This window comes from Triticum dicoccoides, chromosome 2B, assembly GCF_002162155.2.
Source record: "Triticum dicoccoides isolate Atlit2015 ecotype Zavitan chromosome 2B, WEW_v2.0, whole genome shotgun sequence".
NCBI classification, from domain to species: Eukaryota; Viridiplantae; Streptophyta; class Magnoliopsida; order Poales; family Poaceae; genus Triticum; species Triticum dicoccoides.
Genome location: NC_041383.1, coordinates 644867112 through 644891865, shown reverse-complemented (window position 1 = coordinate 644891865; position 24754 = coordinate 644867112). Strand labels below are relative to the sequence as shown.

Here is a 24754-nt window from a genome sequence, read left to right as displayed (position 1 = left end):
ACGCTCACTGTTCATCTAGAGGCAACACCACGGGGTCATGTTCATCCACCCCACCGAGAACTGTTCATCCAAACCCCCCCCCCAGCAAAGCTCACTGTTCATCCAGCGGCAACATCGATCAGCTTCAGCTAGCAACAGTAGCGAAGGAATCTCTCGATCGGGTTCAGTTAATAGCCATCGATCGATCGCTCGGGTTCAGTAACGCGTAGCCTGCAGTGCAATTGTTCGGGTTCAGTTAGAGCCCAACGCCTCGCTCGGGTTCAGTTAGAGCCCAATGCCTCGCACCCACGCTTGTGCGTGTACGAGAGAAACGCGCATCGCTCGGCCCTGGCCACCCACTATAACTGGGAACACCCCGATATTTTCCTCGCCCTCGCTTCTACCACGGTTTTTTCCGTCATGGACGGCCCAAAGAATGTCATGCAGCTGCGTCTCCGGCCCGCCCAGGACAAAAATCCCATTTTCTATCATGATTTTTTGTCATAGAAGTAGGACCCCACCACATCTATGATGATTTTTTGTCATAGAAGTAGGACCCCACCACATCTATGATGATACCGGATTTTGTCACAATTATCGTCATAGAAGTGTCATAAGTATGACAGAAAAAATTTCGTTCAGCCCAAAATGTCACGGATGTATCTTTTTTTTTGTAGTGATTGCCTTTGTTAAGGCTCGCCTTCGCGGCCAGTTTCTCATGAATGATCTTGGTCCACTTTGCTATTTTCTTGGGATTGAGATCCCATCGACCTCTGATGGCTTCTACATCTCCCAAGAAAAATATATTCAGGATCGTCTTGCTCGCACTGCTCTCGGTGATGAGCGCACAGTTGTGGCTCCTATGGAGCTCAACGTTCTGCTTTGTTCCTCTGATGGTGACCCTCTTCCTAATCCCACTCGCTATCGTCACCTTGTTGGTAGCCTTGTCTATCTTGTTGTTACGCTTCCTGACATCTCCAATCTTGTCCACATCCAGAGTCAGTTTGTTTCAGCCCCCACCTCTGTCCACTATAGTCACCTCATTTGTGTTCTACGATATCTTCGTGGCATGATCTCCCAGCGCCTTTTCTTTCCCTGCTCCAGCTCTCTTGAGCTCCAGACCTACTCTGATGCTACCTATGCTAGTGATCCCTCTGATCGATGCTCGCTGTCTGCTTACTGTGTCTTTCTTGGTGGCTCCCTTATTGCCTGGAAGACAAAGAAACAGACTGCAGTTTCTCGCTCGAGTACATAGGCTGAGTTGCGAGTCATGGCTATGTTGACGGATGAGGTGATTTGGTTACGGTGGTTACTTGAGGATTCTGGTGTGTCTGCTACTACCTCGGCTCCCTTACTGTCAAACAATACCAGTGCTATCAGTATTGCACGTGACCCTGTGAAGCATGAGCTCACCAAGCACATCGGTGTGGAGGCCCACTTTGTGCGTGCTGCTGTGCAGGATCAGACTCTCGCTCTCCACTATGTGCCCTCTAAGTTACAGTTGGCGGACTTCTTCACGAAGTCACAGACTCGAGTGCAGCATAGTTTTCTTCTTTCCAAACTCAGTGTTGTTGATCCATCATGAGTTTGAGGGGGGTGTTAGATGTGTATAGTCCCTTTTCGATACATCCCCATTGTATAAGGGGTTTCTTGCACTTTACCACACATGTATATGTAATGGCCTTTGGCCCTCAGTGAATACTAGTTGTTGACTATCAACATACCTTTGGTTCTTAAGTTTTTCCATACATTTTTCTTGTTATGAATAGTTCATCTCCTAAATATGTATATCTTAAATTGTGTTTTTCTCTAGGAGCTTGACGTCGTAATCTAGACAAGTTGTTTCTGGACTTAGATATTTATCTCACCATTAAAATCGCAACTTCATGAGATTCTAAACTTGAAGGTAGTGTCCTTCCCCTTTTATTATACATGCTACATAATACTAATTATAGCCGACAAAATAATGATGCTTTAGCAGGAACATGAATTGAAAGGAGGGTATGATCTTCATTCGCCTCAATGCTGCTACCTGGTCAGGTTAACTAAGGTTGCCTATATATAAGTATTTTGCTTTGATCATGCTCCTATTTGTGGTGTGTTACACCAAAACAAGAGCACCCATCTGAGGAGTTAATATTAATTGATTGCAACATTGTCTTCCTACAACATTACTGCTATGCCATCAAGCTACAAACATTATAGTTTATGAATTAAAAATTCTGAAATTGGTATGCTTTGGATATTAAACATCTAAACATGACTCATTGATGTATAATTATTTATTTCAAAGTAAGTAATCTACCTAGAGAACTTAGTTGTTCTCACAATCCTCCCTTTTTAGTACTTTACACCAAAATAAGAGCATGTAATTGAAGAGTTTATAACTGTTAAGTGGTTGCAACACTATCTTCCTGCAACAAATAATTTTTTATGCCTCCTATTTCATTGTTTGGGTGCAATCTGAACCCTGTAGGTAGTAGGCTGTTAAGCCATCAAGCTGTAAACATTACAATTTATGGATAATAGTGTTGATCTTTATATGATTTTGATATGAACAACTAAAGATGAATCACTATTGTATATATTATGTCAAATTAACAAATGTACAAAGACCTTATTTCGAATGACGAGAATCATCTACACTTCTTTTTTCTTTTCACGGGCAAAGGTAGGTGTTCTGCCAATTCATTAAGTAGAGGGAAAAGAACCATGGTCCCAAGGTATCGTACAGATCATCTCCAAAGTCGGGGGCTGGCTGAGGTGTTCTACAAATTAATTAAGTAGAGGGAAAAGAACCAAGGTCCGAGGGTAAGTTCAGGTCATCTCCAAAGCCAGAGGCTGGCTAAGGGAGAGCATCACATAGCTCGAATATAAATAGATGATTACAATTAATTTTTGTGTACAACTGCAATGTAGTTCCGTTGTATATATGGTGACAGAATTGTTGACAACGTGTACCTCACTCCATTTCAAAGTAAATGTTATTTTTATAACACATTCAGTTTTTTGATTTACATAGGATGGTGAACCCGGATGCAAACTTCTGTGTTGTGATGATTAAAAATGCAAAATGTAAGCAACGAAACTAGCAAAACACAATATTACTGTTTGAAACTAGGTAAGTTTCTGAAGCTACTTCTATATTACGTATGCAAATGGAGCATGACATAGAAGTGTTCCTATTTGATAGCTCTCTTTGTCATTTCTCATTTGTAATATTGCACCATGCAGGTGTCAAATGCTTTTACTTGGCTGCACTATTGAAATTGAGCTGAATTACACTTCTCCAACTTTGTAGCTAATTGTGAGTCTCCTACTAAATTTTTGACTGTTGCTTAGTTAGGTACACTCACTATTCATGTTTTTTTGTTACAGTTTCTTAGCATACATGCTATGATTACCAATAGGTTCTTGGTACTACTATCTTCCAACATTGCAAAGCTTAAGAAATGGCAAACTAAATTTTATCAGCATGACACACAAGCTGAGAACTTTATGATGCTATCACCAGTTAACGTATTTGCAAGCCAAAGCATCTTATATTATGGGACAGAGTGAGAAGTTCTTAATTTTTGGTGATCAAAATGCAGATGACTTAAAGGACTAAGTGATGTTCTACAATATCTTGCACTTACTATGTTGTTTTACATATGCTCATTTCCTATTCGTGTTCACATAACCAAATCTTATCGAAATATTTTGAAAGCAATTCCCGCAGCAACGTGCGGGGTATCATCTAGTCTTATAAAACAGGGGTGCCATATAACCTCTACTAAACCTCGATTCCCATTTCAGTTTATTAATGATGAAACCAATGAAACAAGTAACAAAGGTCGGTTGTTTGCTCTAACCTTTTCATCACAGAAATAAATAAGGTTAATCTGGGATGACTTCCCCAACCCCCTCCCCCTCTCTGGCGACTCCTAGGGTGACTCCACCGGCGATCAATGGCTTCCTCTCATCGCGAACCTCTCTGGCTACGATGGCACCCCCTCTCCTGGATCTTGCACCAGGCGTGGGATTTGTTGACAAGGTTAGAGCAAGGTTCTCCACTCCTGTCCATTGCCTTGATCCACTTCATGGTTTTCATTTGGTGGTCTCTTTTAGCCATTCCTCCTTTCCCCTCACCGTTGAGCATGTTAGCCTAGCTCTTCGGGCTTGTATAGGTGGATCACCATCTGATCTCCACATCATTCATCTTCGTGGTCATGTTTTTAGATTCTCTTTTATCTCTAAGGCGGTCAGATTTATGATCTACCATCTTAGATCTTTTTGATGCCTTATTTTCTCCTGTTTCTTCCATCTCTGGGGTTTCGGAGGACCTGCATGGATCAGGGAATATAATACTTGGCTTTACGAGCTCGCACGAATGGACTACGGTGGCTAGATCCCCCCATCACACTCTCACCGGTGCAAACTCCATCCCTGTTGGCCCCCGCCAACCGCCTCCGCTACCGACAGCAGATCCCCGACCCTTGCCAACAACCCAACGCCCATCTCGGATCACAAGCCATCATCGGGCAGGGCCGGCTCTATTCAAAATTCAAATCCTAGGCTTGGCACCTCGACCCAAACACCCCTTCCCCACGACCCATATCCACATCAGCCATCCCTAACCCAAACAGCGACCCCCTGCTGCAGGCCATGGCCCAAACCCCATCCACCACCCATCATGCCCAAAACACTTGTCCAGCCCATTCCTCCCTTATCGCTGCTGATTATTATCCAATTTCTCAGAATTTATCTTTCTATGGCAAATGTTTATCTTCTGGCCACCACCGTGCAGACTGCAGAAATTAGTTTCGATGTCGAAGATGTTACAGATACGGCCATATATCTTGTTTTTGTTACAACTCTGGGAACAAATCCCCCATTTATCGGGTCAAATCCCACCCACCTAAACCACCACCCGTACCCAATATCCCGCTTGATGACTCGTCCCCCCAAAACCCCGCCCCCCTCAACTCGACCGCCTACCCTGCCAAACCCCTTGTTCCCCATCACAACCCCTACGACTCCATGGCCACCTACCCTTGCGAGTCACTCCCCCTCCTCCCACCCGACACTGCCATCATGGAAGCTGATGGCAATCGGCGCCGCCGCACCTACCACTACCTTGGTGGCGAGCCTCTGGTTCAATCAGGTGTCTGGGCATCATCTCCCTCGCGCCACCACCAGACCCCAACCAGTTTGAGACGGATGCCATGCTCATCCGCCACTACCTCGACCATGAGCGTGGTTTTCGCATCACTGAGATATCTTGGTGCGGGATGGGATCTGCGTTCGTCTGCTTTCTGCACGCCTGCGACATTGACACGGTCATCGCCAATAGCCCCTACTTTGTTGGGGACTCGGTTCTGCGTGTTATACGCCACGACAGAGGTATCAACCATAGGGACTGCACTTTCACACATGATGCCTGGATTATGATGATTAATTTCCCTCTTGAGGCATGGAGACCTGATAAAGTTAGAGAATCTGTCAGTGGTTTTGCCAAGTTTTTAGTTTGGAATAGAGATATGTCAAATAGAGCTCGTATCCTAATCAAAGTTAGAGTTCCTGATCTGTTGGAAATCCCTGTTAGCCATGTCATTTGTGAGAGCTTAGATGATTTTGGGCATGGGCGGTCATGGACATGTGCTGTTTATATACGGCAAGCTGATATTCTTGGAGCTATGGGTGGGGATGAAGACCCAATCCCCCCTGATGGTGTGACGCACCCTATGCCTCTGGCCCCATTTGGTAGGATTTGGCATGATGCTGACTTTGCTGGCAATGAAAACCATCATGCTGCACCTGCTGCCCACCTTGCACCTGCGCTAGTAACGAAGATCCCCATGGTCAATACACCTCCTCAGAGCCCTAAGCAAGGACAACAAGATCAACCCTTCCAACCTGCTGTCGAGGCTAATGATGCTTCCATTGCTATGCACGACATGATGTCAAATATTATGGCCTCTACCCCTGCCATTCTTGAGCAACTTTCAGGCTCCTTTGTGGTCGGCACTAGATGCCAGATGATTAATCTGGAAGATGATCACGGTCTAATTAAGAAATGCCTGCTGGCCATAACTACAGAGCTCCCCAATGAGCCAGTCATCTCATCTATGCAGATCTCTAAACTGTCTGAAAACTTTGAAACCAACAACATGCAAAACCCTGAGCAAGTTCTTTCTCCTGCACTGCTTGACTTCATGGCTAGCAATCAAAACTCTCCTGCCGATGAAACCACTCATGTTTCGGTCAATGAACTACCTGTTGCGCTTACCTCTCCTGTTGTCAACAAGAGGAAGAAGATCAACGCCCCCTGGATGTTAATGATCTTCGACGCAGTCGTCGCCTAGCTGGACTGAGTGTTGGCTTTAAAAATGAAGTTGCTGCCACCAAAGCAAAGAACATGACCAAATGCAAGAAGAATCTGAATTCAGAGTTTGAACATGAGATCTGTTACCCTACTGCTGGACCACCCCCGGAGCTTCCACTCGAAACCATCCAAGCCATCGCCACCAAGCAGTGTGAGATCCCTCCTGAGGAGGTTTCTAGTGAGAAGCTGAAGGCCCTAGTGGATAATGAATAAATCTAGTTCAGTCTTTATATGGTCTTGCTGTGACAAGACCCAATCATGCCTTAAGCCACCTATTTATTTATCTTGGTACTGGACATTTGCTTTTGCTTTATTTATGCACCTGGTCTGTAAGGAGTTAAACTCCATTATTTACTTATGTTGCTGGAACATCATGCTTTGTTTATATTACTCTCTAAGTTGTCTGAATGGTCAGTTGGGTTATGGTCCGCTAATCAGTTGCATGAGATCTTGTCCAGTCCTCTAGTTTTTATGCAGCTCATACAGCTCATATTATTTTACTGATTTAAATGGAATGATTAAGTCATTGCCATATGGACACACACTTGCCAATCATATCAATGAATAGAAATTGGAATGTATTAAACTGGAATGTCAGAGGGATAAATTCACAAACCAGATGGGATGATTCGAGAGCCAAAATTGATGAAAGCAACTGTCGTATCATATGCATACAAGAAACAAAAAGAGACACATTTGACCAGACTTACCTAAGAAATTTTTCTCCTAGAAGATTTAACCAATTTGCCTATACTCCATCTATTGGCTTCTCTAGTAGCCTTATTACTATATGGAATGGTAGCCTTTTCAGTGTTACTATTATCAGTCAATCTTCCTATCAAATTACAGTCAAGCTACTATGCAATTTATCTGGTCACATATTTTATATCAGGAGCATATATGGGCCTTGCCAGAATGAGGAAAAAATTGATTTCTTTGATTGGTTAAACAATATTGATGCCACACAAATGGATCACTGGATGCTTGTAGGTGATTTTAATTTAATAAGAAGTCCCCATGACAGAAATAGACCAGGAGGTGATACAAATAATATGCTTATGTTCAATAGCCTACTCCAGCAACTAGACCTTGTGGAAATCCCTCTCAAAAGAAGAAATTCCACATGGAGCATATGCAAGAAAAGCTAGATTGGATATTCACTTCTGCAAATTGGACTCTGTCCTTTCCAAACACCCTAGCCCACCCACTAGCCAGAGTTTCTTCAGATCATATTCCAATACACATACAGATTGGCAGTGACATCACAAAATCTTCTATCTTCAAGTTTGAAAATTACTGGTTTGAATTTGATGGCTTTTATGAGACTGTTATACAATGCTGGAACAGGAACCAACAATTGTTAAACTCTGCAAAAGATATTGCTGCCAGATTCAAATGTCTCAGAATGGGTCTCAAGAAATGGAGCAAAAACCTTTCAAGACTCAACACCAATATTACTGCTTGTAACTATGTATTATCTATGCTTGATGGCATTGAAGATCAAAGGGTACTGAGTACTATGGAAGTCAATTTCAGAAATATTCTGAAAAATCATATCACCAAGTTACTGGATGTTAAAAGAATATATTGGAAATCTAGATTTAAAATGAGGAGGGTGAAACTGGATGATGAAAATATTGATTTCTTTCATGCCATGGCTACCCGAAGCTACAGAAAAAAATACATTACTACTATTATTGATGAGGATGGTAATTCATTCCAAAATCATGATCACAAGGCAACAATCATTCCGAAATCCTATTAAGATAGATTGGGCAAATCCATTGATCCTTCTATGCTCTTCAACCTAGAAGAACTCATTCAACCACAGGATCTATCTGAACTTGAGGCTCCTTTCTCTAAGGATGAGATTGATCAGGTTATTAAGGATTTACCCACTGATAGAGCCCCTGGTCCAGATGGTTTTAATGGCACTTTCTTGAGGAAATGTTGGGATATCATCAAGCAAGATATCTATACCATGATTTGGGTTTTTTTAAAGGAAACTGTGATGTTCAAAGTATCAACACTGCTTTCATAACTCTCATTCCAAAGATTGCAAATCCTATCAATATGAATGATTTCAGACCCATATCCCTGGTCAACCTTCCGCTTAAAATTATCACCAAACTTGTGGCAAATAGAGCTCAAAAAATCAAAACTTCTGTTATTCATCAGAATCAATATGGTTTTATCAAGGGAAGAAACATCCAAGACTGCTTGGGTTATGCTTTTGAATATCTCCACTTATGCCATCAATCTAAAAATCCCATCATCATACTTTTGAAAAGGCTTTTGATAAGGTTGAATACAAGGCCATTATTGCTATGGTGAAGGCCAAAGGATTTGGGCCTAGATGGATAAATTGGGTAACAAATATTCTCCATTCTGCTTCCACCTCTGTTTTACTCAATGGAGTTGCTGGTAAAAAAATATTTGCAAAAGAGGAGTCTGACAAGGTGACCCACATTCCCCCCCCCCTTCTATATATAATTGTTGCCGATCTTCTACAATCAGTTACAAATGCTTCCTGGTCTAATGGAGAACTTTCCCTTCCCATCAATCATGTATATGGGCAAGACTACCCAATGATACAGTATGCTGATGATACTCTTATGATTATGCCTGCAAATGAAGATCAACTTATCCACCTAAAATACCTACTCAACCTTTTCAGTCTATCTACTGGTCTTTTTGTTAACTTCAGTAAATCCTCCATGATCCCCATAAATATTGATCAACAGTCAGTTTCTATGCTTGCAACATCATTTGGATGTAAGGCTGAAAGTCTCCCATTTACTTATTTGGGTCTTCCCGTGGGTACCACCAAACCTACTGTACAAGATCTCATACCTGTCATATCTAGAGTTGATAAAAGACTATCTGGAGTTGCTAGATTCATGAACCATTCTGGCAGACTTACTTATATATAAACTCTGGTGTTGCCTCCATGCCAATATTTGCTATGTGCTCCCTTAAAGTTCATATCACCATATTAGATCATGTTGATAAATCAAGCAGAAATTTTTTTCTGGTATGGAAATGAGATTAATAAAGGAAGTAAATGTCTGGCAAGCTGGGATATGATATGCAAGAGCCAAAGCAACAAGGGGGACTTGGTGTTTTAAACTTAAGAGAACAAAATAAAGCTCTCCTTATCAAGCACCTTTTCAAGTTCTACAACAAGATTGATGTTCCATGGATCAAATTAATTTGGGAGTCCTACTATCAAAATAATGAAGTACGACACTCCAATAATAACAAAGGCTCATTTTGGTGGAAAGACTGCATGGAAATGTTTGAACTACTCAGAGATATGACCTCCTATGAGATTAAATCTGGAAATTCCACTATGTTATGGGAGGACAATTGGAAGGGAGGTATTATGAAACTGAAGTTCCCTGAACTACACTCCTTCACTCAAAAGGAGAATATATATCTATCTGGACTGCCAAAGGTTTGGAAAATTATTATAGCTTATTTCAGCTACCTCTATGCATCACTGCCCACTAACAGTTTCACTTGCTATCTGATGAATTAAATAACATCAGGCACAATAATGATCATGACATTTGGAACTTCAATTGGGGCAGTAACCTAAACATGACAAAGAGGATCAACGATTATCTAATGAAAAGTGAAGATGTTGTTGATACTTTCAAATGGCTAGGAAAATATGTTATTTACCAAATCATAAATTCTTTTGCTGGGTAATGCTTAATGACAGAATGAATACATGTGATCTATTGACCAGGAAGAGCATGCACCTTGACTCCACTAAATGTGTCCTATGCAATACTGAGGATATGGAAGACAGAACTCACCTCCTCTTTACTTGCCCTTTCAGTCAAGGATTTTGGTGGAACATTGGTTTTGAATGGAACTCTGATATGGATATCCATAATATGATTATTGATGCTAAACATCTCTATTCCTAATGGACGACTTGGTGAATAGTCCGCGCGGTTTATTTTCGCTGAGTTTTTTTCGTCATACTCTCACCGTCGGTTTTTGTCGTCATCCTACCACATCTGCATTACTCGAACGAAAAAACGGGCAAAGACAACCCTCCCTCGCACGACAGAAATTTGGACGAAGAACGAACCAAAAAACCGGACGAAGCGGGAGCGAGCGCCCTCGCAGGAACCGATCCAGGCCCCCTCCCATGAGAAAAAAAACTGACGGAGGAGGCTACCCTCGATCTAATCGCTACAGCAACGGGAACCACGCCCCAGCCGCCATCGCTGATGCTTTCGCCGTTGCGGATCCCTTTGCCGGCACCGAGGTGCCAGAGAAGCCGCGGCCGCCGTCGGGACGCCGCTGCCGAGATCCTCCATCGCCGCCCCGGCCCCGACCATCCAGGTGCCGCCGACCCACGCACGCCGCCGCTCCACGCGCGTGGTCTGCCCCTCCACGCCTCCATGCGCCGCTGCAGCCCACGCACGCCATCTGCCCCTTTAAACCTCCACGTGCCGCCGATGAGTTCGTCGTTGCCGACGGGGAGAGCGGGGGGAACAACCTCGGGGAGCGAGAGGCCGTCACCGGCCCCGGGATTCGGCACCGCGCGACCGTCATCGACGCAGTCCGGAGGTTCGCTCGCCCCCCTTCACTCCGCCTCCTGCGTCCGTACGGCGAACTGTCCGTCTCTTGCTTCCGGCCGGCAAACGACACGACGGCGCGTGCCGTCGGGCGCGCCTGCCTTGCTCTGATCAAATGGGCCTGTGTCTTTTTTCTTTCTGTCAGTTCCTCCAAACCCTTGTCGCAGTGGCGGAGCTTGCAGCCCAAAGGTGGGCGGGCCGAATAGAAAAAATAGCCTATGGGCTACTGTTTTCAGGCCCTAACTAGATATATAGTGTATAAAATTCAATGGGCTGGGCGGGCCATGGCCCATTCAGCCTTGCTGAAGCTCCGCCAGTGCCTTGTCGCACCAGTCGCCACGCAGCGCCAAGTACGGATTCTGTTTTTCAAGTGGCCTAATCGTTCGGTGTGACCTACGGACTATTTTTTCCCCAATTCTTAGGATGCGCATATGGTGATAAGCTCTTCTCAATCTTTTGTTTTACATAATGTACAGTTTGTTTTTTTCTTCAAAATTCACGCCCTAGAGCGATTTGATGCGTCAAAGAGTTACGACAGCTCCAACGCGGCTCACAAAATCGACCACAAATCTCTAAATCCATGTTGCATTGTGTTAGGGCATGGTTGAACTATCGTTTTCAAAAATATTATTATGTCATTATGCAGTTCATCCGGACAGACATCTGCTTGAAATTATGATAAAACAAGCCATGTTCAGTAGAGTAGTTGTTTTCAGCTTCATTCAGCTCACCACTTTGATGCTTGTAGGTACCAAGTCTGCTACTCGTACCGACATGTTGGTCGACGTAGGAATGGTAGCTGGCTGTGATAATCTTGAGGTTCCACGACATGTTGGGGTACTTTGTGTATTCCTTTCTTCTTTGGAACAAATATGTTCATTCTTTGATGTAGTTCTTTGCCCCAATCCTGATGTATCCGTGTATTACTTATGCATAGAAGTAGAGCATAGTTTCATGCTAGCGACTGGTACATTCTTACGCTATAACACATGTAGAAGTTTGAATAGCAACCGTATAATAGAAACAACTGTTTACTCCTTGATGAATTACATACATTGTGTATTCATCATTCTAACTGGATTACTCTTTGTTACAGAATGGAAGTGCATCCCCCGCGAAAGGCACACAGAGGAAATTTGTTGTTGATGCAACCAAAGGTGCATCACCAGGTGTTAATGCAAGTAACACTGGGCAGCACCTGCATTACCGCAGAAAAGGTAATGGTCCTGGGAAACATGCAAAGCTGGAAGACAACAAAGGTGCTACTAGGTTGGGGAGAGATCAGACACCAATCGGCGTATTTGAAGATGAATGGGTTTTCTGCCATTCATTTAGAACCAGTGATCCGGTAATATGCTGCATATCCTTTACACATATCAGTAAAAAATGTCTGTTGAAGTCTTCTTATTTGTACTGGCACTAAAAATGTTCACTTTTCCTATGTCAGTGTCATGGTCCGATGGTCCGATGGTACTGTATCACAATAGAAGGATTGTGCCCAGTGACGAGGGCAACCCTACCAACGCCATCTATGTCCACGAGAAATGCATGGTTTGGTAAATTTCTTTATACAGCACGGTTAACTCTTCATATTTAATTTATTTAGAATCATCATATGCAGTGTTCATCCATCCTTTTAATTCTTTACCCATGTTTCTGAAGGGCCCCAAAAGTGGAATCCAATGGTGATACTTTTAAGAATGTGGAGAGTGAAATCAATCGTTCTAAAAGATTGAGATGCAGAAGATGCAAACTCCCGGGAGCAGCACTTGGTTGTTATGACAACTCCTGCAGAAAAAGTTATCATGTCCCATGTGCAATGATGATACCAGAATGCCGCTGGGATGAAGTAAGCTTTTGACTATACCTTGTCCTTGATCCATTTATAAACCTAGCACACAACGCGGTGATTGGGAGATGGGATCTTCTGTTGCCCAGGGATGTACATCTGATTTTAAGAATATCACATCTGAGTCCTGCGTCCCTTTAGCCTCCTCCCCTCCAACGTCCATGGTTCTGAGATGAAATCAAGGTTGACTGATGTTTGATATGAACAGAATAAAGTCTACAGGTCAAAGGGAAAATAGAATGGGCTTCCATATGATGGATCTACATGGGGGAAATAAGTCTGATATCTTGGTGTTTCAATCTCAGATTGAATTCTTCAACAAGATTTAGTCCAGGAGCAAGTCTACTGAGAAGAGCAAGGGTGTCGATCATGAATTTTTGTTTTAGTTGACTATAGGTTTCATGTGGTATGTCTCCAGGTTCGTTCTTTGAATTTGTTTCCTTGTTAACTTCTGACGCTATAGATTTTATATCAGTAAAAGTGTCATCCTTGGTGATAAGATGGGACTATATTAGAGCTATTATTAGTGTATGCTAGATTGGATCAAATGTAGACATAAAAATGCAACAAAACTGCAAGTCCACATCTGATTCAACACACTTCCACTGTAGTGTTTGAGTGCATATACTGATGTTCTTTGATCAACATAGGGTGATGCTTGGTAGTTACCCCTCTCTCAGCCTTGCAAATTTTGGGTGTGTGAATTTGCAACTTGGACACCTCATAGAATGTTGGTCCGAATATTCGAAATTGATCATGTATATATCCCTAGCAGATCTAAGCTGTCACTCCCTTTTTTTTGGTTGTCAGGAAATGTATTTTTGATCTCAGCTTCTAATGATGAAAAGAAGTAGTCAAGAATAAAATTTGATGTCCTTTGGCACCTTACAAGATGATAAACATCAACACTGATGTTCTGTTGTTCTGATAACTGCAAAATAGGAACGCATGGTACTTATGTAACCACATATGTTTCCTTCTTCACTTTTGGGAGGATATTTCTTACGCCCTTTATATTGACTTGTCCCTGATCGTAATATTGCAGCATCAATGGGCATGAAGGGCGTGGGTTGAAGACCAATTATTCTACATTGTTTGGTCTATTTAAAGGTAACTGTAATAAACATCCTGTTCTTACTGCTCTTTACTCTTTAGTTAATACCATCAGTGTGGCACTCCTCCTTTTTAACGTTCTTTTAGTTAGTAGCAGTATTTTTGAAGTGTTTCTACCATTTCTCTCGAGGTTCTAGCGGTGTTCACGATATTAGGCTGTAATTGTTGCCAGCCTGATCTTGGTAAATTTTCCTTGCTTAGTCTTAATATTGAAACTTGCTCGGAGGATCCAACCAAGGCCACATTTTTGATAAATAAGATGCAAGATTCTATTCCGTCAACAGGCTTTGATGTGTCATCAGCAGCTCTATTGCAAGTCTCTAGCGTCGACTTACCCCAGTTCCTTCGGTTCAGATGTCGTTTCCTAATTGCTAGAGCTGCAAGGGTACATATTTACTTCCTTATCATCCTTGAGTCATGTTATCTGCGAGGGTACTTAATTGCTTACGTGTTTGCAGTTTCTATTTTTGAACCTTTATATCTAATCCTCTCTTTAATTTTCAGTCAGCTATTTATTTTCTTACGCATGAAAGAACTTTTCTTAATGCGTGGGTGTTTATAGAACATCGCTGGTCTCTTCAATGGCAATCAGTACTCATTGGTGTTATCAGGCATTCAATCAGAGGTGCGGCATGCTTCTGACATCAACGACGTCGCCAACAACGTTTATCAGCACAATTCGGCCACCGGTCCTACCGTTCTGCAAACTTGGATCTCTGGCAAAAACTGAAAATTTCTTTTTGGGTTAAGCACTATTGATTTGTGGTGGTAAATTCTTTTGGCAAGGAAACTTAAATATATTGTAATGTGAGTATCTCGACTGGCATTGAGGATTAAGAACTTTAACTATGCCGCCACATTTTGTAGGCACTATAACTACCATTCTAGGCATGTATATGCATGGTATTCTATGCAGAATTTGTTTGCTCATATACAAGGAATACTCACTACATTATGAGACAAAGTTTATTATGGACTGGTAAGAGTTTACTGATGATTCATCCTATCATCCTTAGATACAAAGATTAAGGTGTACACACTCCAAACACTCATGTTTGGCATGTTCCACGCAACACACCTGCTCCATGAAACAACAACATTGGTCGAGGTAAGCACTCCTTCATGCATCCTCCATATTTTTTTCATTCATCAAGTTTGATTTTTTTACATGCATTTTAGTTTTCTCTTAAGTTGTTTTGTACTTACTGAAATAATGACTTCAGTGGCAAAAATTGCTTGTGTATTTGTTGAAACATGGGCATGACTCATGCATTTTGTTAGGCTGAAGCACAGGAAGAAGCAGTGTGGGCATCGCCACATCCTGTGCGTGATCGTTTCCACTCTGCCACATGCGATGCAGAACACCCCAGGTTTGACATGTCGTCGCAGTAGTTCATCACCAACAGCCAACCCATTTTTTAACATCCGCCAGCCATGTATTTTAACTTTGTTTGGGACATCCGCGGCCCATAATTCCATCCAACTCTTATGATCCGCAACCGAGCTGGACGAGGAGGCCAGTGCCTTTCTCGCCGTCTTCAGGGTCATCCCCAGATGGTAGGCCGATCTCACGGTGAAGATCCCATTTCTGGTATAGTTCCAGGCCCGGAAATCTTCTTTGCCCGGTCCCCCCACTACTATCTGTCTAATATCTTGGGCATCAGACGGAGTGAACACAGCCTGCAGTTTTCCTTCGTCCCAGGCCGTTCCGTCCTCCGAGAGTAGGTCAGCCACCTTGATCGTATTCGGTACGTAGTTGGCACCTAGAGGAGTCATGCTTCCATTGCGGGGTATCCAATTGTCATGCAACACGTTGATCTTCGTTCCAGGCCCGGAAATCTTCTTGTGCTGATTCAATTCTATCACGTAAACAATAAGTAATAAAGAATTCAGAAATTACACCATATATGTGAGATCACTTCCTTAGAAGACAGGCATAAGATTTTTTTTCGATAACCTTCCATAATAAAATAAGATATTTGTTCATAAAAAAATGCTAATCCACCGCGCTATGTCATTTATTATTATCATTATCTCTACTATTAATTGACAGTCACAAGTTTCCTATGGGCGTACCTATCCGCGCGCTCCTGCGGAGGGACGTCGTGCACGACACCATGGAAGATGTCGTGGCCGGGCCTAACCCTGGCGCAATGCTCGAGAATGCCAGGGCGTGGATCACGTCATCGAGGACGACCGTGGCGGGAGGCGGGTCATCAGACCGCCATGTAGACGCGGTCACATTATATTTCTTGACAGTCAAATGGAGAGCCACATGGCTACATTCTCAAATCAAGTGTGTCAATTTAAATGTCAAGAAATTCATTAAGATATTGTGTCCTACATTACTCGGTAGTCATTGTCATAATCGTTTGTAGCAGCCATTCATGCAAAAATAATTTAGAAATCGAGCACCGAATCAATTTGGAAATCAAACCATTGATGCAATTAATCAGCTAGACAGTTAATTACGTATGCAATTAATTAGGTCCATTTGAATAGATTTTTTTTGCACCAAATCAATTTAAAAATCGAGTCATTTGGTTAGATAATTCTTTATGCCTACAGATAATTAGAAGTAGGAATTTTTTCCCGATTAGTCAGATAATTAATTGATTTGGTTGGCACTTAATTAGGCATGTAGAGAATTAGGTAGGTCATTAATTTTTTGTTTACTTAATTAATTAAGTAAGCTGTTAATCATGGCAAATCATTTTGAAAGCGCTCGTGGGCAAGATCGATCAACGGGCTCTCAACTACATGGCCAAGCGTCGAGCACCGCTTGCCAACATGGACAACGGCCACCATGCGCTTGCGACATGGGCGACCTAGCATTCACCAAGATGGATGAAGTCTATGCTCCGCAGGATGCCCACACGCTGATAGTTGCCGAAATGTACGCGGGTGAGGACAACACGACACAACACTAGCCAGGTGGTTCATGCTATAATAAAAAGGAAGAGTGTTCCAAAAACATGAAGAAAAAAGAACTAAAGCCACCAAGTGGTGCATGGTGTTGGATAAAGAAAGAGTGTTCCAAATAATAAGAGAAAAAAAGAAAGAAAGAGTATTCTAGGAAAGAAGTAGGAACGAGAACTAAAGTTGGCGAGGAATGAGAAAGAAGAAGATGAGGCGTCGATGCCGAACACACTAATGTTGACGTGGTGTTGGTTGGCGCGAATGAAACGGGTTGGCGAAGAGGCGAGGAGTAGAAAATGTAGGGAAAGACGAGGAAGAGAAGAACCACAATTATCCCTTGTAGCATATGTGCGATCGAGTATTGGGGACTAGGAATACGTTCACGTTGCCACTCTCATCCAATGTCAATTCGCATTTGCAAAGTTGAATAGACCTTTGAGAATGATCTCTGTAGTTATTTGTTATTTTTTGTGTCAATAGTATGTTTTAGTTTAACCCACTCTATTATATTGTAAACAGGAAAAAATCATCCATATTGCAGTGCACGGCAAAGATGAGGTGGACGTCATATGCTTTTAAAGGAGGTGGCTCCAGCGAGAGAAAAACAAAACGAGAAATGTCCCGCTACGGTAGGAAACTGGTCGGGAGTGAGAGGTTCCGACAAAAAAAAGGAAGGTGCGTCATTGGATGGGGTTTTTATGCTGAACCCGGGCGTTATAGTTATTGCGAATAGCCCGTAGCAACGCACGGGCATTTTACTAGTAGGTACAACATTAGTCATTTCATGGAAATAATGATTGTGGGGTGCTGGAGCATCTGGAATCAAACAAATGGAAAGGTATTTGAAGGAATTCCTTGCTCAATCAATGAATGCAAATATGATTTTATCAGAACTTTCAAGTTAACTATGCTGAGAGCCAAGCCTAGTCTGAAGGATGGCATGTCATCCTGGATTGATAACATTTAATTTCTTTTTCTTTCCTTATTTTCTTTTTAAGTTGTTAGCCCAGCTTTCTCTGGTTGTCCCCCCATCAACCATTGTAAAGACTCCTTTTATGTTTCCTTTCTTATTAATGAAAAATGACACATAGTAGGGATTTTGCCCTACTGTTCTATGGTAGAAAAAAAGGTCAGTTGTTTGAAACAAATGCAAATGGTTGACCAATGGCGTCAACCAACACGCACCAAACTACTAGCTTAATTTCCCATAATGCCCCTGTTCACCCCAACTGAAATGCGGGCGTGCTATAGGTAAAGACGTCATTTCCACTTCTGAAAATCCTCGCGCTCGCCCCCGCGTTCAATCTCGCGCCTGTTATAAGTAGGCCCCAGCGCCGTTCCCCCAACCGCCTCCCCCATTCGAAGTTCTGGAAGGGGGAAAATCCTCCAAAAACCCAAATCCTCCCCCATCAATTCGTCGCTGCTTCGTCCGACCTCCGCGTCGAGATGTCCAATCAGCGCGGCGGCGGCTACGGGGGCCGCGGCGGTGGCCAGGTGGGCCTCCGCCGCGACGGGGGAGGCGGCGGCGGCGGCGGCGAGGTTGCTGACGTTGACGAAGACGGCTTTACTCCCGTCAGAAACCGCAGGAGAGGCCCCTTTCGCGGCGGGGGCGGTGGAGAAGGCGGGGGCAGCGGCCGCGGCGGAGGCGGCGGGGGCGGCGGCGCAGGCCCCCCTCTCGAGCCAAGCGGACGAGGGCGTCGGGATGGCCCATGGAATGCACCTCGGGGCCCGTACCCCCCCGGGTACGACGACCACGCGCAGCAGCGACAGCAGCATCCCGGCCGTGGCAACGCGGGCCGCGGCCGAGGCGGCGGGAATCACGGCAGGGTCGACAGCGACAGCACTCACGGTCCATACCAGGGCCACGGCGGAGGCGGCTTCCAAGGCCAGCACTGCTCGTCGCAGCAGCAGCAGCGTCGCAACAACCAGCAGTATGACCCGCCATGGTGGGAGTCGAAGGAGATCACACAGGCAACGAGCTCGTCTTCTTCGGGACCTGTTGGTAAGCACCGTTCCCTGGTTCTACTTGCGAGCCTTGTGAACCTCGGCATCCTTGCTTCGTTCCTCTGAAATTTTCGAAACATGGGCGGTTGATCGATCAAGGGTTTCGTGATGGTTAGTGAATTAGAGCCTACCCTGTTTGATTTCGTGTATGCGGTTGATCGGGGCGATGCGTTTCTCCAGCCGTACTGTTTACCTTTTGAAATTACGGGCCTGTGATTGCAAATTTTGTTGGCTGCGTGTTCATTCAGAGTAGCATTTGCGTCGGTGTGATCTGATTATCCTGGTTCATGATTACTCGCAGTGTATCAAGTTTTATACGGTTCTGTTGTAGTATCATGAACTCCGTAGGATAAATTCCCTTTGCTGCATTGTCTGTATTAGAGATGTACCTACATCTTATTCTCTTGTATCTTGAATCCATATGAAGCGTTTGATTCTTAGCTTGATAGAGTCATTACAATCCTGAATTGCTTGAAAAATTGGGATGAAGATGTGGTGTTGAACTCGCCTACATGCTAACTGAACTCCTAAACTGTTGTTGGTAGCCTCTGTTCTGCAATTTTGAGATGGCAGATGATTGTTTGAGAGGATGCAGAGCATCTGGGATAAGAATCCTATCAGATAGCACTAGAGGAACCTTGGTTGTTTGGTATGCCACCTTGTAGTTTCAGAACATGTAGAAAATCATTTTGGTATGTCAGATAGCACTAGAGGAACCTATGGTTTGGAGTCAGCATAAAGAAGAACTTTGGGCCTTTTGGGGGCACCATTTGTAGTACTGTATCCTGATTTTACTTGCAAGCCTTGCGAACTCTGCCATGATTCGCTTGTTCCTCCAAAATGTTCGAAGCATGGGCTGAGTTGATGGATCATATGATCAGCGATTTTGCGATGGTTAGTCATTAGAGCCTATGCTGTTTGATTTCACGTATGTGGTTGATCAAGGCGATTCGTTTGTCCAGACGTCCATGTTGTAGTAGCGTGACTGCTGTCTTGTTTGAAGCTACGGGCGTGTGATTGCAATTTTTGTTAGTTGTGTGCTGATTTAGAGTAGCATTTGCATCGGTGTAATCTTAGATTGTTTCTTATTTTGATCATGGTTCATGATTATGCAGTACATGAAGTTTTATATGTTTCTGTTTGTAGTATTGTGGATGCCCAAATGTACTTCATTCTTTATGGATCTAGATAGATTGGACTGAGGTTTATCTCTCTGTATGATAAGTTCCATGTGCTGCATGCCTGCATTGTCTCATGATTATGCAGTTTCTAAAGTTTTATACGCTTCTGTTGTAGTATTATGAATGCCTATGTGTGCTCCAAGGTTTCTAGATTAAGATAAATAGGAATGAAGATTATCTCTCTCTATGACAAGTTCCCTTAGCTGTATTGTCTGTATTACAGCTGTACTTATAGCAGCTATTGATCCATCTTGTTCTCTTGTGTGTTGAATCCATATGAAGTGTTTGATTCCTAGCTTGATAGGGTCATTATAATCCTGTTTTGCTTGAAAAACTGGAAGATACGGTGATGAACTCGTCTACATGCTAACTGAACTTCTAAACTGTTATTAGTAACCTCTGTTCCACAATTTTGTGATGGTAATAGTTGTTTTAGATGATGCATAGCATATGAGATAAAAAGAAATCCTGTCAGATAACACTAGAATTTGGTATGTCACCTTGTAGTTTCAGAACATCATTTAACTACTGTATCCTTTATCCGAAGACAGGAAAGCATCACAGTTTTCACCAGTGAAAACCTGTATCTGATTCTTTTTGGGACTGTTCTCTTACGAGTGTGTTACTCCCTCCGTCCCATAATATAAGAACGTTTTTAACACTACTGTAGTGTTAAAAACATTCTTATATTATGGGACGGAGGGAGTATTTCACAAGTTAGGCTTGCATGCATGGGTCAATAGAAGTTGCTTCATGCTGTGGTCTGGAGTCAGCATGGAAAACAACTTTGAGCCTTTTGGGGTCACCCTTTGTAGTAGTAGGGGTACGAAATGAATTGCGGAGCGGTGGTGGTGGGAGGCATTTACTATCTGAAGTTCAAAAGGATGAGCGATTTCCTCTCCGTATAGCTACATTTTCTTCTGCATTTACTTCTCCCTCTCTGACAGCATGCCACATTACTGTTTTCCTTGTTTGCAACCTTCGTTGTTTCTAACTGCTCTTGTTCCCCCTCTAGGCTGTCCACTTGAAAAGATAGAAGTCAAACTGCTTGTGAACCACTTCAGAATCGAGTTTGGAGGATCAACTATCTTTTGCTATGGGATCGAGCTCGGCCAAGATTCTTCTGAGACTCCAGGAAGCTTGCCGCTCTCCCTGTCAGATCAGAGGTTTGCAACGGCTAAACTCTTGGAGATACTTGCGCGGCCTCCATATTCATTAGCTGCTGCCTCTGATGGCAAGGACCATCTGTTCACCTTTGCCAAACTGCCACAAAGTGTATATCCAGTGGAAGTCCGGTCACAGACCTACAATGTATCAGCAGTGCTCAAGCCGGACCTGGAGCTGAGGCAACCCCTTTGGCCGCCTGTGACTAAAGGGATCTTGCCGGCTCTTGATGCCATTGTGCGTGAGGCCTCTAGCTCAGGCAAGATTATCATCGGTCAGACATTTTATTCACAGCAGCAGCGTCCTAAGATCAGCTCTCATGGGGCCTTTACTACCGAAGCTCTGGAAGGAACCATGCAGACCCTAAAAGCCACCGAGCAAGGGCTGGTGTTGTGCGTGGACTATTCAGTTATGGAGTTTTGCGGAGATGGAAGCACTGTTCTGGATCTTGTTAAGCACTTGGTGAAGCGGTTTGACACCGATATTCCCTTTGACATGGAAACAGCTCTAGACGAGAAGCAACGGAAATATTTGGAGAGTCAGCTGAAAGGCCTCTGTATCACAGTGAATTACCTGAAGAAGTCCTCCAAAGGGAAAGACAATGGGACCAGAATTCGGAAGTACAAGGTTCAAGGTTTGACAGCTGAGCCTGCGCAACTTATCACATTCGAGGACTTTGATTCAGGGAAGCCCCCCCATAAGCTTGTTGAGTATTATCGTGAGCAGTATGAAGTGGAGATTCAGTATAAGATGCTTCCATGCTTGGACTTGAGCACGACAAATGGCAGACGAAATTATGTCCCGATTGAGCTCTGTACTCTTCATCGACGGCAGAAGTATCCCAAGGACAATACGCTCAAGGGTTCCAAGCAGAAGCCGAGGGACAAGCCACTCGAATCAAATGCCCGGAAAGATAGGATTCTGGATATGGTAAAACCTCCGGAAGGGCCTTGCAGGTAACTGTTTTGAGTTTGGGTGCCCTTCTACTGTTAGTAAACGCCTGACTATGCATTCTTTCTTTTTGTGAAATCTGGGAACTTAATTTATCGTGTTGTTTATTTGTTAAATCTAATGCAATGCAATTTGCTAGGTATTCAGTTCAATGGTTTTTCTGTGTAAACAGTACATCTAGAATAAAACTTGAAAGTTGTGCTAACATAGATGCTAATTAAAAAAAATGAAGTTTAACCATGCTTGGATTCAGTATAAAAATGAAGTTTAACCATGTTTGTATCTAAGTATTTTCTGGAATTTTCTTTCTTTGGACAGAACTGATCTTTGCCTTTCATTCAAGAAAGGATCTGATCTAATTGTAAAAATTTAGCAAACTGAACTCATGTTTATTATCAGTCACTAATTATCACTTTACTTTCAGCAGTAGCAGAGGCCAGCAATTTAACATTACATTGAACAGAGAGATGACAGAAGTCACGGGTACTATTCTTGCTCCCCCCACCCTTACACTCGGCTCCTCCAATGGCCGCTGCAAGTACGATATCAGGAAGAAAAACTGCCAGTGGAACCTCATGAATTGGATGAAACTGGTAGACGGCAAAGTACTGAAGTGCTGGGGCATTCTCGACTTCAGTGCAACGCCATCTCACTCTGGCCAGGAAAGGCTTCATGGAAACAAGTTCATTGAGAATATCGTCAACAAGTGTGTTCACCTTGGTATTCAGATGCAAAGAGAAGGCTGTTTTGTGCGTTGTTCAGCAATGTCGGTACTGTCTGATCCGGGCAAACTACGTGAGGAGCTTATCCAGGTGAAGAAGGATGCCGAGGAGCACACGCAGAAGAAGCTACAACTCCTCTTCTGGCCGATGTCTGAGCAGCACCGTGGGTACAAGGTACTGAAGATGATCTGCGAGACAGAGCTGGGGATCCAAACCCAGTGTCTGTTGAGCCACCTCGCAAACAAAGGCGATGGCCAGGACCAGTACTTGTCCAACCTTGTCCTCAAGATCAACATCAAGCTCGGGGGAAGCAACATGCAGCTATCTGACCAGCTTCCAAAGGTGACTGGCTCACGTTTCATGTTCATCGGCGCGGACGTGAACCACCCGCCTCCAGGAGACACGGAGAGTCTGTCGATAGCAGCTGTTGTGGCGTCCATGGATTGCCCTAGCGCCAGCCAGTACGTGCCGAGAATCCGTGCCCAGAAGGGCGGCAAGGAGGAGATCGTTAACCTCGGTACCATGTGTAAGGAGCTCATCCAAGTCTACAAGGAGAGGAACGACGGCTTCAAGCCAGACAAGATCATTTACTTCCGAGACGGCGTGAGCGACGAGCAGTTCCGTACGGTCCTCGACAAGGAGCTAGTGTCGATGAAGGAGGGCATCTGCGAGGACGGCTACTCGCCGACGATCACAGTGATCGTGGCCAAGAAGCGGCACCACACGCGGTTGTTCCCCAACGACAGAAAGGAGCTGCGGACGGATAACGGCAATGTGCTCCCTGGCACGGTCGTCGACACCACCGTGGTCGACGGGTCGCACGATGACTTCTTCCTGTGCAGCCACGACGGGCTGCACGGGACGAGCCGGCCGACGCACTACTACATGCTGAAGGACGATCACGGCTTCGAGCGCGTGGACCTGCACAAGCTGGTGTACAGCATGTGCTTCATGTTCGCTCGCTGCACCAAGCCGGTGTCGCTGACGGCGCCCATCAAGTACGCCGACACCGTGGCCTACCGCGGCAGGGACTACTACGACAACAGGATGGTGTCCCAGCGGCCTCCGTCCGGGCCGTCATCGTCGGCCTCCGTCCCCGCGGGTGCTCCCCTGTTCTTGGATATGCCCGAGGTGCATGCGGATCTCAAGGACAGCATGTTCTTCATCTGATGCCGCCTGATTTTCAGCATGGTGAGCTCCAACCCTGCGTTCTGCTTCTTGTGTGCGCCTTCTTGCTGTGTATGGTGAAGGCCTTTGGCTGGCGCTTCTGTTACATATTTGCTGTGTTCTGTACATGCTCGTCAAACTGACTTACAGCTTTGCTGTGTTCTGTACATGCTCGCCAAATTGGCTCTTACAGCTCTGCTGTGTTCTGTACATGCTCGCCAAATTGGCTTGTTTCAAACTTGTTCTGCACACATTCTGTTACTGATTACTGTAAATCAACCAAGAACTAGTTTCAGTCTTTCTTCTTTTTTGCTTTATCATATTTCATATTCCGGCAGATGTTCGATGTGAGATTTCCAACATGTTGAGAACTGCAGTCCTCGGAAAGGATATGAGGATTTTTTTAACATTTCTTTTCCCGTTCCTGGGATCAGCCAAATGTTGTATGTAAAAGGCAAACAGTTACATACAAAAGATCCCTCTGGGATGCACTACTGCATAAGAACACTCAGGGCACATCACAATGAATTTGACAATGGCAGTTACCTAAGCCAAACAAGCTCATATCACTCTGTAGATTGGAGGAAAGACTCATCATTTAGATTGGACAACATCTGCCTCTTATTACATGTGGGAGAGGCTGGCAGGGTAGCATTATAACTGAACCACCGACGCACCGGTAATAACCATGGTGATCGGAGAAAATCCCACACCTGTATCGATGACTGACTCTGATCGCC

The 24754-nt window shown here is 44.0% G+C and overlaps 1 protein-coding gene and 1 long non-coding RNA gene across 2 annotated transcripts; both read left to right on the top strand.

Moving 5' to 3' along the window:
- The first annotated feature begins 10319 nt into the window (after nt 1-10319).
- Nucleotides 10320-16365, top strand: LOC119365343. Its single transcript, XR_005175455.1, has 9 exons — nt 10320-10936; nt 11693-11781; nt 12041-12292; nt 12392-12500; nt 12607-12793; nt 13604-13744; nt 13839-13903; nt 14469-15014; nt 15188-16365. It is a non-coding gene; the product is annotated as an uncharacterized LOC119365343 (long non-coding RNA).
- Nucleotides 16366-18241: 1876 nt separating this feature from the next.
- Nucleotides 18242-24142, top strand: LOC119365342 (protein argonaute 2-like). The gene is made up of 3 exons (XM_037630961.1): nt 18242-18827; nt 21026-22130; nt 22550-24142. The coding sequence occupies exons 1-3, from the start codon at nt 18272-18274 to the stop codon at nt 24015-24017; spliced, it is 3129 nt and encodes a 1042-aa protein (XP_037486858.1). The 5' UTR covers nt 18242-18271; the 3' UTR covers nt 24018-24142.
- The last annotated feature ends 612 nt before the right edge of the window (nt 24143-24754 follow it).

What these genes read in the sequence shown, in the direction of transcription:
- LOC119365342 (XM_037630961.1), top strand. Translation starts at nt 18,272, where the DNA reads ATGTCCAATCAGCGCGGCGGCGGCTACGGGGGCCGCGGCGGTGGCCAG. An exon ending in GTCTTCTTCGGGACCTGTTG is followed by an intron (nt 18,828 to 21,025) that starts GTAAGCACCGTT and finishes TTCCCCCTCTAG; the next exon opens with GCTGTCCACTTGAAAAGATA. An exon ending in CCTCCGGAAGGGCCTTGCAG is followed by an intron (nt 22,131 to 22,549) that starts GTAACTGTTTTG and finishes CTTTACTTTCAG; the next exon opens with CAGTAGCAGAGGCCAGCAAT.